We start from the raw sequence: 18562 nt of genomic DNA, 5'->3' as shown, positions 1-18562 counted from the left end.
GCGCCGCCACGCCGCTATTCGCCGAGATCCATCACGTGAGGAGCAAAGCATCCCTTGGCGTGCAAGAAAGCCACCTTTACGGTCGCTCCGCCGACGTTTCTCTTGCCCCGGCTAGGGAGCCTTCATGTGCGCTTTGCTAGGGTGGTGCCACCCTTTGTAATACCACTCGCCGACAAACCAGCAGCCATTTTGGTCTCGGCGATAATCCGTAGGGCTTATAACCCTCCCGGAAACAAGGACCTTATCTCACAAGTTCGGAGCACCGTTGTGGAACCCACGGAGGGAGGATTAGCATTTGAACCTTCGGATGGGGGGACCGATGGACACAAAGGCCACTTTCCGGCGGACGGGAAACGCACGGTGAAACAATGAGGAACAAAATGGCGGCGGGGGAAAGGGAAACAGGCAGTTGGCATCACTCTATGCGAAGCGCACATGAAGGCACCCTAGCCCCGGCGTATGATTCCCTGCTTTCCGCCTCCTTTTCCTCCTCTCCTGTTTTCCATCCGCGGCGGTGCGCGCGGCGCCGCTATTCGCCAAATTTAGTCACGTGAGGAGCAAAGCATCCAGCTCGTGCGGGAAAGCCGGCGCTACGGCCACGCGCCGAGGCTGAATGCGCAAGTCTGCTACCGTAGGTAGCTATACAGGAACTCTAGCCCAAGGTGGGTTTAAGTTTTTTTATAATGAGCCATCCCCGGACTCCCACGACGCGGCCTGACCGGGGGGGGTGGGGCCGGGGTGGATTGACACGCACCCGTTATACACCTGCCGTCCCCCACTGCGCGGCGCCGAAATTGGCGAAGGGAGAAGTCTCCAAACACAGCTAGGTGACTGGTGCGCGACCGAAAAAATCCGCCTGGTCCGGGTATCGAACCCGGGACCTCTCCATTACAGGTGGAGCGCTCTACCAATTGAGCTAATCAGGGGTTAGACATCAGCAGAGCAAACGGGCTTTATCAGCCGCCACCAGTCTAACACCAACACGGGTGAAGCTTGCAATTTAAGGTAATGATTAAAATGCAATTAAATGCAAAGGCGCAAGCGAGCTGGACAAGAATGACGAAAAGTCGTTGGCAATCTTCGGTTGCTAGGCGTTAGGTTACGTGGGGCTGTGGCGCCATCTGTGGCGACGTTGCAAACTTTGAATACGTGTTCTCCAGTGTTGCGGAGTTGCCACTCCGGAGTTGGAATGATTCCGGAATCATTCCGAATTTTCGCGACCGTGGAATGGAATGGGAATGGAATGGCGGCAGCGTTGAAAGGAATGGGATGGGAATGGAATTAGATGCCTTTTGCCCAGAATGGAATGGGAATGGAATGGGGCTCAGTTCTTCTATTTTTTTTTTTTTTTTTTTTTTTAGTGTTTATGGTCAGCGAATTTGAGCTAGTCAGCGAGCCAGTTGCTCAGAAATAAAATGAGCGGGTGGGAAACAGCGTACCCGCGTGGAGCTCTAACAGAGTTGTACGCAAAAAATTGCAATACAAAAAAGAAGCGTCAAAGCAAAGAGCAGAGGGGGGAGGGAAGGGGGGGGGGGGGGGGGGGTGGCGCCTTTCGCGCAGGCGACGGGCTTTACTGGCGTTACAGTTCGAGGAGCGTTGTTTAGCAGGCGGCCAAACCTGCTGCCTTCCACGTTAATTTGCGCGCACTCCTTTGAAGTGAGAACTGTGGGTTTGCTTCGGCAATAAAACAAAGCAAGATTCACTTCTCTCTTCTCCTCTTGCGTTTTTTTTTTTTTTTTTGTTTTGTTTTGTTTTTTTGCTTTGACACTTGTTTCATTATTCTGCATTTTTACGTGTAAGTCCGCCTGTTACTTAGTCTTTTTTCCGATGCTTGTTTTCTGTGTTACATGTTTTACATGGGAGGCACTCACTTGATCGAATGACGTTTTAGCGAACGCCCACGTTTCATCGAACGACGCTTTAGCGAATAGTCGGACGCCGCGAAGCGGCGTTTTCGGGTGGGCCAAGTGAGTTCATATTTTTGTAATGAGTTGCCGCAGACTGTCGCCGCGAAGCGGCGTAAAGCGCAGCGCGACGGATGGGTTAACGCGCGCCCCCGTTATAGGTGGTATTCACTGAGCCTGCAGGTTCGATTTTGCCAGGGAGCGCCACCGTCGATCCGCCATCTTCGAGGTCGCGGTTTGACTGGCTGGGGTACGCTACGCGGTCGTCCGCTGCTAGTGTGTGCTAATTTCATATCGTTGAAGCTTCGTTGAACATAAGAGAGAAGAAAAGTTGGTCTCGGGGGCGGGCCGTTTTTCTTGTTGCCGCCGAGTACCGTGTGTAAAGGCTGAACCGCATGTAAGCAATTTGGCGAGCGACGGGACGAGACGAGCGACAGCGACGAGACAAGCGACGACGACCCGCTTCGCTGTCGCTCGGTCACTCGCGCGACGTGGCAAACCGCATGAAAGCGACGGGAGCAAGCGACCAAGGCGATAAGCGACCCTTTCTAGAAATCCAAAAACTGAGCGACGCGACGACCGACCGCGAGAAATCTCCGTCGCTCGTCGCCAACTCCCGTCGCTGTCGCCATCGCTCGCTAAATCGCTTACATGCGGTTCACCCTTCACTGTCACTCGTCGCGTAGCTCGGTTTTGGGATTTCTAGAAAACTAAGCGCTCATCGCCTTGGTCGAGTGCTCCCGTCGCTTTCATGCGGTTTGCCTCGTCGCGCGAGTGACCGAGCGGCAGCGAAGCGGGTCGCCGTCGCTTGTCTTCCCGCTCGCCAAATCGCTTACATGCGGTTTTTAAATCGCTTGGGCTAATGAAAAATGCGCCGCATTTTTCATAAGCTGCGCACTCTGTGAGCCGCACGGTATGTTTCTGCACAGGAACGAACACCGAAGGCACGACGTATGTACGACACAGCGGCGATGGAGCAACACGGTTACACGGCCGTAGTACAGAAAATCCGCTAAAGAAAAACGATAAAGAAACTAGCAAAAAAAAAGAGTAATCACACCGTGCTACAAAAGCACCAAAGTAGAAAAATTAGTTCTTGCAAGAGCTACCGCCGTCGGCACGGCGGGCGACACGGAGCGCTTTATGGAGCCGAGGGAGCAACGCGGCCGCGGTAAACGAGTCCGATAGCGACGAAAACGAACTAAAACACACAAAAAATACTCCCACGGCGCTTCAAAAGCACCAAAGTATAAGAATAACCCCTAGTTTCGATCAAAAAGACCCTTTAAAGTTGTAAAATCCTGCTAAACCACGCTCAAAAGGTCCGGCCAGATGGCATTCGCGATAGCAAGAGACCTCGAAGATGGCGACCGTGGTGGGCGATGCCAGCGAACCTAGCGAGTGACGTCAAGTGAATGTCACCTATTCGCTAAAACGACCATTCGCTCAAATGTCGCCGTTCGCTAAAATGTCATTCGCTCTTGTGACATGGACCCGTTTTACATTCAAGTGGGTTAGGGTTACAGCCAAGCTAGCGGATTCCCGCTCATTTCCTTCGTTTTAGACTGCCTACTTTGTTTCACCTTGTGATGGACCGCTGTGGACGCTACGAGTAACCGCAGGCAATCCAGCACCTTGGGGGGGACTACACGCACGGCGCGTTGCTGCACTCCAGGGTCACGCGACACTCAGAAGGCACTGGATTGGTTTCGATGGCTCTCGTGCTGTCTGCTGCGGTTCATCGTAAAGTGAAGTAGATTGTCGTCACAGCTCTTGTCGCGTGACCGAACTGACTAGACCTGCAGAAAGACTCTTTTGTGACATGGTCTCTCGTGCTGCGCCGTTGAGGTTGCACTCTGTCAGAGGATGTGTTCCTGCCACTGTGCATGGAGTCACTTCCAGCAGCATACTAGCCGTATTGCTGTGCAGGTATTTAAAGAATACAGAACTTAATATAGCTTATTTCTGCGCCACGCACAAACTTCTTATCAAACAAACACGCTGGCCGCGTACGTATGTCCTAGAAGACAAATGCAAAAAAAGTTTGCCCCAAAAAATTAGTGGATTTACGTTTTGGTGATTGTTGCGAGCCACGTTATCGAAAGACCGATGTTTTGAACAAGCATCGACATATCAAGGGGCTTTCTCGATGTTTACAGTATTATGTAAACAAACACTTTGTGCCACCAGCGCTCCGCGTAGTAAAATCAGTGCTTTTTTTAGGCATTTTGTATTTTGTTCCAATTGTCTATGTGTTTGATAATGTCAGCTTTATGGTGCTTATGCCAGCAACACAATGTAGCTGTCAAGAGCCAATTTTTACGTCTAGGAATTAGAGGAATGGAGTGGAACGATTCAGTCATTCCAGGAGTGGGAATGGGCCCAGTGTCCCCATTCCTAGGAGTTGAAAGGAATTGAATTATGGCAACCCCAATTCCCCGGAATGGAATTGGAATGGAATGGAGGTGCCCATTCCGCAACACTGGCTGTTCTCCAACCAGTCCATGGTCAGTGCATGTACCAGGGCACTAATGCTATCGCATTAAAAAGATGTCGTGGAAACATTGCATGAGCACGTGTCCACGGGACGAGTTTCCACGAAACGTGTCAATGAAAAGTTGTCCCCAAAACGTGTTTCAACAAAACCTTACGGACACCTGAAAGATGCATCCACTGCACGAGTGAAAAGTACAAGTCTTACGAATTTGTCAATACTGTCAAACTAAGTAAACCATACCGCACATGAAACATTCATGGGGACCAACACACTGTTGTGCTAAATTGGAAGTGTGGTGATGGCTCACACAGACAAAAACACTAAGCAAAAGTGCTCACCCTGGTTCGTAGGATGTAGCGAATGCTATATGGGCTCTACAAATGCTTTGTTATATTGCGGCAGAGGCATACTCAAAAGGTGGTAAACTACAGACAGGGTGGTGAGATATAAAAGATTCATCCCCAGTCATCTGTTGCATTGGGCCAAGCATTTGTATGGTATTTTCACTTGGAACCAGGGCAATCCAGACAATTTTGCTTGGATAATCCTCAGGCCACTCCACCGATGCCACCAAAACTAATTTGGGTTATTCAAGTTCCACCTCTGTGTAATAATTTGGGTATGTGCATCAAAACAGGATACTTGTCTATGGATGCTTGTTGTCTGCACCGTATTCACCACTTTGTTTTAAATGCTCAAAGAAGTCACTCCCACATTGTTCAAACCATTTAATGGAACTCAACAACATTAAGGTCTAACAGAACTCTCAGTGGAGTAGTTAGTATCAGTTAGTTGCTTGATCATTACATTACAGTGATGCAACCACAAAGTTGCGATGTCATGGGCAATGCAAAGACTGCATGCTACACAGCACCTCAGGGTCCTTCAAAAGAGGTAACTCTTGACAGAAGAGAGCTGGATACGTAAAAATCCACAATATGGGATAAACAGTGATGGCAAAGAGCAACATACTTGTCACTAGGCCTTTGCTACACAGTCAGTGCAAAGTCGTTAATGCGTCTTGCGCGCTTCAGCATAAACTCCAGATAGTATGCACTCTGAAGCAAAATATGAGTGCAGAAAGTTTTAAGGCATGACAACAATCCAGTCTTAGCTTTCACCCGAAAACTTCCCACTACAACTGACAAAACCAAACCCTCTATTAAAAAAATACACAATTAAAGTTACACATAAAAAATTGAGGGACGCTTAAGCTTTGCCTTTAAGAGATACGCGATAGCGTTGTCTGGCCCGCTCGCAAAACTTTCTCATTAAACCCGCTCTTGTTCCCAAGCTGTGCAAGCATGTGAGCATAGCCTAGCCATTAGCATCATGTGTTGTCACATGACATCATCTGTTTTCACTGGAATTTTCCTAGCAAATTTGGCAGAAAAATTTTACGACAAATTTAGCGGGTCACAATGTCACAGCCACGTCACACATGGCTGTGCACGTTGCATTATGGGATTTTTTGGCCCCACTGACGCCGACGCCAGATTTTTTGCAACAAGAGCTCCTAAATGCTATTGCGTCAAAATACAGAATGTGGCCCAAAGCCCTTAGCAGGTCATGAATGGTATACAAGAAACACAACTTGGAATAAAATATGTTTACTTGAAAAAAAAAAAGCCTACATGAGTGTGAACAAACTCTAGAGTAAATTCTAGTCCCATAACATCTAAAAAAAGAAGTCTGCTTGAAGCAGCAAGTGTAGATTTTTAAGCTGTTGGCCTACCTGAACTACTAGTATTCTTTTTTTTTTCTACCAAAAACATAAAAACTTGCACACCACACAAAGCCGCACCGCAACATTTCCAAATTGGGCAAACTGAACACGTGCAGTAAACATCTCGATACATGACACCAAGTTATTGAAGACAACAACACTCAAAATGAAATGGCAGTCAGAATACGGGCATAGGAAGTTATTGAAGACAACGACACTCAAAATGAAATGGAGGTTGGGATATGGGCTTGCAATACATCAAGAGTGCTTTCAACTATGCAAGGCTAACACCGACCACCCAACCTTCAGCAGTTTAAAGGGAAGAGAAAGAAGAAATAATTCCTTTCAGACAGGCCAAAATGCATCCCACGAAGAAAAAGGTGGAAAGTTCGAAACCAGGACGAAGCAAGAGAAATACCTCCAAGACATCTCTTTGTACCGTACACCAGGATCCAATTGTACGGTCTCGAGAGAGCCCGCAATACAGGTACAGAAACAACACGTCGTTGTCACCGATGGCATAGTCTCGTAGATGCCGCTGCCAGAACCAGCAGCTCCCACCACCCGTGGTGCAGGTACCAAGACTCAGAACGGGACCAATTCTCAAAAGTAGAAGACCACATCCTTGTAACCCGTGGAAACACCCACTATGCTCGGCAGTGGTCCCAACGTGCAGTGCCAGTCCCCGACTTCACCCCATTACCGCGAGACTGCCCCGGCGATACTACGTTCACCCCTAAGCTGTCGGAGAGCTAAAAGGCTTGCCGGACCAATCACCTGCCTCCCTTTCATCGCTTGATCCTGCTTTCAGCGCACGGGTCGAGGGGGGGGGCAAAACATAGACATAGGACTGCTTCAACGAGCACGTGGCTTCCAATGTATCGTTAGCTTAGGGGTGAACAGAGTATAGACCGCACAAGCATGGCGGCAGCCTCAAAACGAGCCGAGTTGCGCCACCTGCTTTACACGAGTCCACAAACAAGCACCTCATGCAAGGTCAAAAACGCACACACGAATCGTCGAGAAAATGCTAGTGAGCAGACGGCAAGTAACCAAAGGAACAAACAAAACTATTGTTGTACGTAAACAGCTGACTAGCGAATGCCGTTACGACTCCTTTCGAGCAGACGCGTCGACCGAGCCGACACAAGCCGGGCCGCTCGAAGTGCGGCCGGTCGGGGAGTCGGCGGCAACCCAAAGACGGGGGACGGGACGGGTGCCGCTGTCGCGTCGTCAATTGGCGTGGCTGTGCTGCTGGTGCTTCTTCTCCAGCCTTCGGATGAGGGTGCGGCCGCTCAGCTTGTGCCAGATGACCAGCGAGGTGGTCAGCAAGTTCCCCAGGAACAGCACGAAGAAGATGACAGCCGAGACAAACACCTGCGAGGGTGCCCGGCCCCAGAGGGAACCCGTCTTGACCTCGTCGCCGGCTGGATTACGCGCTTGCAGCTGTTCGCAACCGCGTGCCTAAGATTTCTGAGACCTCTTATGACGGGAGAACGTACTGGCACCATCTGTCAAGTAGCCACGGAACACTTGGGATTTCCATATATTCTCTTTTTTTCGCGCATACTTTTTTTTTTTTTTTTTTTGCTGAAGAATTTTTGTTAATGTTATAAACTACCTTTTCTAGTAAATGGTATGTACAGTGGCCGAATTTTTTAATAATATCAAGCGAGCGTCGACTGCCGGGACGGCCAGTGCTGTGCTGCAGGAAAATGCGGCGACACAGGAGAGATGAAGCGTTTGCGCACAAAGCTCTTTCTGTTGCGAGCGTCGTCTGCTAGGCTATTCCATGGACCGCATACAGCCCCTGTTCATTATCTGCTGGCATAGCTAGCCACCTTCAAGCAAAGATCTGAACAGTGCTTGCTTGCGTGACACTGCTCAGGCGTGGCATAAACCGCGCGTCATCTCGAGTTTAATTTACTTTTTTTGTTCATTTCATGTTTGCGTTTACTTTTGTGAACACCAACCAAAATGAAAAATACGGTGACGCGACAAACTGAACGCTATGATGCATTAAACTCTATACTGCAGACAATGCTATGAGGCATGAAAACCAATCCAGTGCTTTCACCCTGCCACGTGACATCGCGCTTCCCCGTGCAGTTGTACCCAACGGGAAGGCCACGTGACACACTTTGAGCGATGGACTGGCCCAGATAACTTGTAGCGTCGGCTGCGGTACAACACAAAGTGAAACGGAGTATAGACAGGGTTTCCGTTTGGGCTTGGTGTTTTGTATTATCAACTGCGTTCTTGCTGTCATCTAGCCTATGTAGCCGGGTAGTCACAGTTTTCTTTGACCAGCGGGCACGCGCACATTTGTATGCTTCCTCAAGGGCCCATAAAAACACGGGAAAGTGTTATCTCGATGGGCGGCATGACGCAAAGGGATATACAGTATAGACCACTTACAACGTAACCGCTTATAGTGCAGGACAGGGTATAACGCGGCTTTTTAAACCACCGGTTCGCCTCCCATAGAACTCCATGTAATTACATACCGCTTAAAATGCAGGCGCGCGAAGGGACATACCGGCTATAGTGCGGTTTCTGGAACAGGCCGCCAACCGCGCCAACACTAGATAACGGCGCTAGCCGCGAGCGGCACTCGCGTGACAAGGAGGTTGCTCGAAGAAGCGGAGAGAAGCGAAGAGAGAGACTTCAGTTGCCATAGCGACGGAGGGACGCATGCATGTGTCGTTCACGTGCGTGCGTCCCTCTGCTGCGTTGAAAACAACCGCAACGACAGACCAATCGCAGGTCGAGGAGAAGTGTTCGCGTGCATTGCATGCCGGTCGCGGGCCGGCTGCTTCTCTCTGCAAACATGGCGTCGGTTGTGATCGTCAATGTAGATGGCGTGGTTTAAGCTGATCGTTCCGCGTAGAAGCGCTATCCTTGACCGTGAATTTTCGTTGTGTGTCGCTATGATAACCCAGCACGTACTAGAAGGGAAGATCCAGCTACTCGTGCGGCGATGTTGTGGCGGCACTCTCAACACGGCAGAAACGCCCGTGTCGTCGTATTTGTTTACTTCGAATACAGTGGTGCTTTCTAAACATTTGTGTTTTCGAACATCGCCTGGATTTCTCATTTGGAGCATTTCGTGCCTGTGCTCAAGTTGAAGGTATTACTGGCGCATACCGTATAAAGGATGCGAATTTTCATGCGTTTTCATTGCCGCAGAAAAGTGATTAGGGTCAGCATTCCTGAACGCTCGCAACGTCCGTCCGCAACCCGCGACGCCGTTAAAAGGCTGCGCCAGGCAAAAGTCGCTCATTTCTTTTAAAATGTGTGGCACACTTGAGAGAGAAGTGTACTAGTCTGGTGAAATAAAGACTTTCCTCAAACTAAGCTTTATTTTTCATCTAACATAGAAATAAATTCTTTTACAAAGGTAAGTTGTCTGATAACATGTATTTTGGCCTGAAAAATTGATATTTTGGTTATAGCGCGGTACCGCTTATAGCGCGGATTTTCGCGACTCCCGCGACATACGGTTATATGCGGTCTACACTGTAGAAACAACAGTCGGGGTTACACAGGCTACCGTCAAAAGGATTGTGAACGCATTCCAAGACGAGGGGCATATCGGCGAAGCACTTCGACATTGCAAGCGCGCCCTGCCCTCCTTTGCTAAGGAGCAGGGGCTGTGTGCGATCAACGAAATAGCCTAGCATACAACGCTCCCACGAGAAAGGGCTTTGTGCGCAAGCGCTTAATCTCTCTCATGATGCCGCATTTTTCCGCAGCACAGCGCTGGCCGTCCCGGTGGTCGACACTCGCTTGATATTATTAAAAAATTGGGCCACTGTACTTTCAATCTCACAAACATACAGCAGAACCTTTGCACTAATGAAATGCAGTTTCACAGTCACCCCATAGCCAGCGTGCCGTTGCGTTCTCCTGCTACGAGAGATCGCAAGAACTCGGTCGAAAACAAACACAAGTGTGTTAACCAGCCTCTGAAGCTGCGCTCGGGTTCGAGTGTCATACGATGCATCCTGCTCGATCGTAGCCTCTCACGACGAAAAAATGCACTGACACAATCTGTCGGGTGGCCCTAGAACCCTTCCGACCAGTGTACAAATAGATCGAGGTTTTGAGGCAATTGCATTTGCAAGATGAAATGAATGCACCATTCACGACAAATGGTTTGTTACGTCATTGTCTGAATTATTTCAAGCACAAAATAAGATCTCTTTTGACAAAATGCGCCGCAAGACAGGGAGAGAGTAAGGGAGACAACACAAAGTGCTACTCTGTCGCTGTCTTGCGGCCCATTTTGTCAAAAGAGATTATGTACCAACTGGCCCATCTGTCACTATTGACACAGTAAGATCATGATGCATAAAAAATTAAAACAAAAAATATATGTCTGGATTGAAGGTATTCCAAGGGCACTCGATAGAATGATGGATGGGGATGGTTCCCTCCTCAAATGGTTACGAGCGAGCGCAATGCACTCGAACACAAATCTGTGAACCCACCTTAACAGTTGGCAAGTTTTGAGAAGAATGACACCAAATTCATTGCGACTGCTTCAAAGGGAAGCTGAAGCGCTTTTCAAAAAATCCGAGTTGGGAGCAGACTTCAGGAGCTTTTTGTCCTGTGAATTCAGTTGTTGCACTTATCTTGGACAGAAGTAAAATATAAACCGCATTTATTTTGAGAGATGTGGGCGGCGATTATTGCCCGTTATCTGTCCAAAACGCCGCAACGTCATCGTCGGCACCCCCAAGCCAGCTTAGTGGCAAGCAAGGGTCATCCGACTATGTTGATGATGTCACTTTTAGAGCCCAGCTCTTAGGCACCTGTTTCCGGCTTGAGCGGCGTCGGCGTCGCTGTCACCGTCGGCGTAACCGCGACCCCCGCCCTCGGGAGGACCTCGGGTTCATTCGGGAGGACCTCAGGAGGACCTTGGGTTCCTTCGGAAGGACCTCGGGAGGACCCCGGGTACCTTCGGTGACCTCGGGGGGTCACGTCCACCGCGGTCACGTGACCTCAGAGGTCACGTGACCACCCTCCCCGAGGTCGCCCCCTGAGGTCACGTGACCCCATCCCCGAGGTCACGTGACCCCTTGAAGTCATGTGACCTCGGGGGGGTCGCGTGACTTTAGGGGGGTCGTGTGACTTCAGGGGGGTCACATGACCTCAAAGGGGTCACGAGACCCCCCCTCCCCCCCCCCCCCCTCGAGGTTACGAGACCCCCCTGATGTAACGCGACTCCCCCCCTAAGGTCACGCGAGGTCAAGGAGTCACCTATCCCTCAGTACTCTTCCATCCTCCTCCTCAAGAGCTGCGCTCTAATCCAGCGTTACAGGGAGTTGTAAACGGCTTTCACTTTTTAGTTTTTCTCTCCACTCTCGCGCTCCCCTGCGCTCAGCACTGCAACAGGCAGGGCTATATCCCTATTTTAATTGGTGGCTACGACGCTCCTAGTAATAAAATTAAAGAAAACTTGAGACATATCATTTTTAAGGTGCCCACATTAAAGCCTTCACAGTCTTTTTTAATAGACCACTGGCTGAATCCCCCAAAGCACCCCAGCCAGCACTTGAGAAATCATGGGAACGGTGTTCCTTGGTACCCTAGTGACCGGTAATTTTAACCACTCCAATGCTTACACACTTTTGAGTGTAACCTGGAGTCGTCCTGAACAAGTGTCGCATGGAGTCCAAAGATGTCACTTTAAAAATTTCTCGTCAATGTCAGCGTTTTTGTTACCGTGCATGCAATTCACAATTCAACCTGGCAGAGTTGCAGAAATCTCAATATCATCATTCTCGTGATTGTTGTTTTAGCAGGAACTGCTCAAAAAGCAGAAAATTCACAACCAAAACCAGGATTTAGCTCGGAGTCAGCAGGGCTGTTCATAGCATTTTTAGTGCTTCTAAGTTAATATTAGTGTCTTTGAAGCTGTATGAGAATGATAATAAGTAAGAGATATCTGCAAGTCAGCCAGGTTGAAGGTTGGATGGCATGCAGAGTATCAAAAACGCTGACGTCGACGAGAAATATTAAAAGTGATAAGACTTGGACTCTACGCAACACCTGTTCAGGGCGACTACGGACTACACTTAAAAGTGTGTAAGCAACGAATTGGTGGAAATTAGCAATCACTAGGTAACTGAAGTAACACCATTCCCATGATTCCTCGAGTGTGGGCCGGGGCACTTGGGGGATTTAGCAAGTGGTCCATTCCAACAAACTCTTCAGCTTCCCTTTAATTGCATCAACAGGGGAGCCCCGTGCAACATGTATGCTTTGTTCTCAACAAGATGTGCTCTTCTGAGTCCTACTGCTATATAAGCTTCACTATGTGCCGTTTCAATTCACAGCTCGGCGCCAATCTTCACAGCCCAGCACGGAACAAAACAAAGCATGCCCTAAATAAGCTCTGTAAATGGCATCTGCCAGAGACTCTTCGGTCGAATGGTCACCAAAATATATGGAACCACAGACTGCTAACTAACTTACTCTTTCGGTCACAGATCGTCCATACAGTATGGACAGAATTAGCCCTACGAAAAGTTTAGAACCAGAAACGAGCAACTGCACACGGTTTCGCTTTCCACCCAAGGTTCAACTGGCACTATATAAATGTAAACTTCACAATTCTGCTTGACATTTTGAAATGAAATTTAGTATAGCTAAACTTCCACAAAGGAAGGTCACTGGTTGTTTTGTGCCCAATAGTATACCATATTTTCCGGACTATAGCCCGCACCGGTGTATAGTCCGCAGGGGGAAATTTGGGGTCAAAAATAAAAGATTTTGCTTAGAGAGCCCGCACCCGGTGCATAGTCCGTACCCAGTGCATAGTCCGCACCTGGTGCTTAGTCGACACGAAAATCTTCTCATAGACGGCACACGTTTACAAATGTCTGCTTTTTAGCTCACAATAAAGCCTATAATGTGCATAAATCATCATTAACATACACTTTCGTGCACAAAATTCGTCACTCTCGTCATAATAAACGATCTTGAAAAACAATTCCTGTATAGTCCGCACGCATAGATAGTCCGCACAGCCAGAAATTTCAACTTTTAAACATGTATAGTCCGCGGAATATAGCCCGGAAAATACGGTACTTTTCTCTGACAGCCTATAGGGTCATAAAAAATGCATTAATTAAGTAGTTGAGGGATGACCCCATCAAGAGATATACAAAGACTAGTGCTTATAGTCTGGTTGACTAGATAAAAAGCTGTAGCTAACCATTCTTGTGACTTGGAGGCAGGATGTACTGCTCAACTAAGAGCACAGAGATTAATAGAACCATGAAACCGAATACTAATACATGTAAAATAAAAAAACAAAACAACTAGAGGCAAGGAAGATGAATTTTGCTGACCTGCCAGTCATTGCACTCGGGCAGCTGGCTGAGGTGGTACAACGTGTAGGCATTGTACAGCTGGAACATCTGCAGAGAATGGTACCCAATGTTAAAATTGGCAATTAAATCATCCGGTCACTTAGTTTTCACTGCACACCTCTCACGTCATTTTTGTCTCGTTTACCTTTCACTATTAGAAACACTCGCTAAGGTCAGCACACTGCTAAAGAGAAAAATCTTGTCGGGCCAAGTATAGCCCCGACCACACTGATACAACACACTCACATAGGCAAAGTAGAGGAATGGGAGCAGGAAGGACAGGCCCCGCCACATCCACGAGCGAAAACCACCTGAACAGAGCAAGAAGAAAAGGGCCGTGTCATGTATGCAATCAGCAGCAAGAACAAGACTTCAAGAGCTATGCACTGATTACCGACAACTACTTGAAAAGAGCTTGGTAAAGTGCAACAAGCAACAAAAATGCCACTGCGAGTCACTGAACACAGAACTGGTTTTAGCACGGCTCGCTGCATGTTGGTCCTATACGCTTTCGTAATTTTACCCTCAAAGTTTTTTTTGAGCATCTTAGATCTGCAAAGCATAGAATAAAGAGCCAAAGTGGATTCCGTGACCAGATCGGTATACATCATCCAACTACAGCGACGCAGCTTTCTATGAAGCAAACGTTTCCAAGCAACCCAGTTCACGGACTGCACATTGCCTCATATCCATTTTTCCGCTCAAGCTTGAGTTTCACAAGGAGCAAAACGTCCAGCTTTCTGATGGTTGCCAGCCTAACAAGCCTAGAAGGTAATGAACAAGCACCTTTGGGCAAGGTGACCATAATGTACACGTGCTGAACACTCTTCACAGGAAACACTCACTGATGGTGATGTCCATGTTGTGGCTTTCACCGAGGGCACGAAGCCTGTACAGGCAGCCCTGCTGGTAGTAGAACTGCCAGAACTGGATGATGCCTGCGTGAGTGAAGGCAACGCTGTCAAAAAAACCAGCCCCCTACACAGCTGCAGAATGCCAAACCTAGGAATCCTTTTGGCGGAATAAAAGCTTATAACGAGGCTATTAACCCTCAAATAATGTATAAGAAGAAATTAGAGACCAAAACAAGAGCTGGCTTGTTTGTTTTGTTCTTATTGGCTCCTACATCACACTTTGCTGTCCCCTCACCCACAATCTCTTCCTCAACCAAGGTTTGTTACAGAGCAGTTCTGGCACCCAAGAAAATGATGTCAATGTGAGAGCAAACATTTGTAGGCACCCCTTTTCATACCTCTGTTTCACGCTTTCATACTCGAGTGTATCTCTTCTTAGAAAGAAGGAATTACTTCACATTTCAAAGCAAGCAGTTTTGCCAGAGACCCAAAATACTGGAGTTTGTAGCAAGCCTTGGGACACGACTATACAAGAAATGTGGCAGAATTAACTGCAAGTGTGGAAGAATGCAAGACAAAGGGCACTTACTGATGAAAAAGACGTACCACGTGAACTGCCGCCGGAACTTGCCATAGACGACGCCGTCCGGCCTGCAAGGCAACATTATAGGGGGAAAAAAAATTTATTATTTGTTTTCTTTAAACGCGAGATCCATTTTACGTTAATACAGGTCAAAGTGTTTCTCAGCAAAAAAAATGTATTGTGCAGGGCAAGCATCCTTCTCAAAGTGAAAAAAGTTACTGCCCTGTTTCTAATTTGGATCTGAATTACTGACCATGCTCATGTTGCATACACAACTGAGTGGACGCATTTATAGTCACAGACATGCCCAGCATGACACAAAATGTGCTGCTGTGGTTTTAATTATGCATGTAGAGTCGAGTCACCATACTGAGGGTAGAAAGCTAATGCTGAAGCTAAAATGCCCCAGGCCAAGGTGTCTGATGAAGGAAAGCTTTGCCCATAGCCAGATGTGGAGAAGTTCCGGTCTGAAACGGTAAGGTATAAAACACCATAGAGGTATCCATTGGAGCTTACCACACAATGATGATCCCAGCCTGTGCAGTGGTGATAAAGTGGTGTAACCGCCACCAACCCTTGATCCTTGAGGCAAAAGCAGAAATGAAAAGGAAACTTTTTTGGGGGTCTTACCATTAATTTTGAACTATGCAAGAACTAGATCTCTGCTGAACATCAAGACTTCTCCGTTTGTTGCTCTGACTGGAAGAATTAGTGAAAAATAGAAGTTTAGCTATGTATGCATCAACTTAAAGACCATATAGTAACCAGTGTTGGGAAGAATTTAAGGTGCTGTGTGCTTACAGTAGTATTTCAAATACATTTTGAGTGCTTTTAGTATTTCACTTTCGGCAGGTCCCAAGCATGTGTACTTGTACTTTACTTGAAGCACATTTCTCTGGTACTTTCTTCAGAAAGTATAATAGTAGTTCACCTCTGAATACATTCTTCAAAGATGTCATTCAAAGATGTATAAGAGTGCTTAATTAACCATCAGACTAGCCATCACAAGGCATTGCTTTTCAAACAAAATGCAGAGTACTTTTTACTAAGCAAGCTGAAATCGTGGCATGGCCTTGTCAGGCATTTGTTTTCCTTCATTGTATCCTTCCAAGACGACGCTTGGCTCGAATAATTTGTTTTGACTAATGAATAAACAGACTCAATCTCTATTGCACAGATATCTGTTTTATTCACGAAATGTTTTGCCAAAAAAGGGAAGCTTCAGAGAGAGATAGTGTTGTAAAAGTATTTGTACTTTGCTTTCAAAGCAGATTGAGTATATTTTAACCAATGCACTCTCAACCTTATAATAAAGCCTCGTCTGATCAGCAATCAAGGATTCAATAGTGCCTACATGTAAAACGACTTCTTGCGCGTTGCCTACCAAGATTGTGTCCCTTGCGACGAAACGTAAATGTGTGGCTTACTTGGATCCGTTAACAGCAAGGATGCTCTCCCGTATTGTAAGTGTGCAGTAGTACCAGACCAGAAGGAAATGCAAAATGGCATCATTAACCCTGCAGAGAGGCAGAAAACAAAGGGTAAGCGCACTATCAATCTCACCCAAACAAGACAAACAACAAAAACAAAGAGTTTTCAGTACTGTTTTCAGTACCATTAGTATGAAAAAGCAATTGCCAGTTTCTTCTCTCTTTCCCCCAGATTCAGACGGTTCCCATTAAAAAAAACTGCTAGTGTGGTGGAGAGTGGCCATTCAGGGCACCAATGTGAGCGGCCGAGTTTGATGCTCGACCGCTTAATGCGGTCGAGCATCTAACATTGAAACTGATGTGGTGTCTGCCCTGTGCCGTGCAGTGTACATCAGTACCGGCACACGGAACCACTGCCTCCAAACGAGCCGACGTACACCGAGTGAGAAATCTTACCCCCCGGTGGTGCGTGGCTCCGATTTCCCTAAAAACAATACTCTGACGACCAAAGGCCGGTTCACACATCTGCATTTGGCAGTGCCGAGTGTGTTGGGATCTCTCGCAACCGCTGGCACACTGGCGCTATATATCGGGTAGGCCTGGAACGCTCTTTAACGCGTCTATAACTAGACTGAAGGTTTTGCAGTGCACTATTCATGAGAAACAGACGCTCGTATCATTGCCAGGATTATTTCAAGCCTGCGGTAATAGTTACGAGTAAAGAATTATAAAAACATATATGGAGGTCAGAAGTGATCCAAGGCTACATGACAGATCAGTGTGCCAGCGGTTACAAGAGGTCATGACACGCTCGGCACAGTCAAACGCAGATGCGTGAACCGGCCTTTAGATTACATGGATAAAAAGTAAGACAAGTTTTATTTTGACCATAAAGTTGGAGAGATATAAGAGGTATCCTTGTTGGATCCCGTACATGGTAAACACGGCGTTACTACAATCAAGGACATAAGAAGAGAAGGGACAGGACTAAGCACCACCTAACAACTAAAGTTCCATAGTTTCTATAAAAAAAAAAAAAAACTTTTTCTGACCTACGCAGCTTCTAAAATATCTGAGCGCTTCTGAAAACGCTACTGAAAACCCTGATAGTAGGACCAATTTCTACTTCGAAAAGAATGCTCGATTGTGCCTCCCAAAGGTCAAAGAACAAGAGCCCAAGAACAAAGAAAACCATGTAGAGTACAAGGAGATCACAGATGGGTGTATTCCCGAGGGAGTTGGCATCAGCACACTAGTAAGTTACACAGTCCGAAATAAATCGCTCCTAGGCTGTCTTTATCTAAAGGGCCCGCACCAAAAAGGAGGTTTTATTGCTCCAATTGCATAAGTGGGAACATTCAGAACCATAGAGTAAATAATTTATTGGACAAGTTTGGTGTCATCAGTTATAAGGTCATTAGTACGCCCTATAAATATGCGCATCAGCAATAGAGCACTTATCGGTAAAAAAAAATCGTAGCAATTTGGCACCCTATCACGAGAGCCAGCTGCAGTGCACAAATATCCGATCTATCGAAAGGAACACAAACTTTTACAAACAAACCCGTTTATATTGAACTCGCAAAAAACCGTCTACCAGTTCGATATAACAGGTAATTCGATATAAAATTTTTAATGAATTTGACAACAAATAAGCTTACCACACTTACAAAAGTTCTTTACTCTCAAAGGAGCGTCTGTACGTCATGAGGGATGTGCCACGCGGCTATTCAGCGGCCGCTTCTTCGTTTTTCAAGGTCCCACCACGTCACCCTCTCCCCACTTTCTTTTGGGCGATCAACGCGACCGTTTGAAAGAAAAAAGAAATGCTGTTTTTTCCCCAACGCATGCACCCGAATCAGGGGAAAGCCAGCTTGCAGAACAAAACGGCGCTCTTGGTAGTTTGATATATGGGGAGACGCTGCAATTTTCGTTCGATGTAACCACATTTTTCGCTATGCATTTTCATTGCAGTTACTAGCCTGCTCAAAAATAGTTCTATATAAGGGATAGTTCGAACTAACCGGGTTCGATATAATCGGGTTCGACTGTAGTACATGCCTTGGTAGGCCACAGCTACTTTTATAATCAGACAATGTATTCCAAATCCGTAAAAAATGTAAAAAAAAAATATATATATATATATATATTTTGGCTGGCACAGCATTTGTAATAAAAATGTGTGG

The 18562-nt window shown here is 47.0% G+C and overlaps 1 protein-coding gene across 1 annotated transcript in view; it reads right to left on the bottom strand.

The window, feature by feature from the left end:
• Positions 1-5114: 5114 nt before the first annotated feature.
• LOC115321848 (ion channel TACAN) overlaps positions 5115-18562 on the bottom strand; it is a 28053-nt gene continuing 14605 nt past the window's right edge. The window contains exons 5-11 of the mRNA XM_029982124.4: positions 16374-16463; positions 15463-15528; positions 14953-15014; positions 14355-14447; positions 13756-13820; positions 13489-13557; positions 5115-7504 (exon numbers count right to left, since the gene is read on the bottom strand). Of these exons, the coding sequence (XP_029837984.2) occupies positions 7361-7504; positions 13489-13557; positions 13756-13820; positions 14355-14447; positions 14953-15014; positions 15463-15528; positions 16374-16463 (589 nt within the window). The 3' untranslated portion in view covers positions 5115-7360. The remainder of the gene's footprint in view (positions 7505-13488; positions 13558-13755; positions 13821-14354; positions 14448-14952; positions 15015-15462; positions 15529-16373; positions 16464-18562) is intronic.

Source organism: Ixodes scapularis, unplaced genomic scaffold, assembly GCF_016920785.2.
Source record: "Ixodes scapularis isolate PalLabHiFi unplaced genomic scaffold, ASM1692078v2 PGA_scaffold1__304_contigs__length_218370807, whole genome shotgun sequence".
NCBI classification, from domain to species: domain Eukaryota; kingdom Metazoa; phylum Arthropoda; class Arachnida; order Ixodida; family Ixodidae; genus Ixodes; species Ixodes scapularis.
This window is presented reverse-complemented; position numbering and strand designations above follow the sequence as displayed.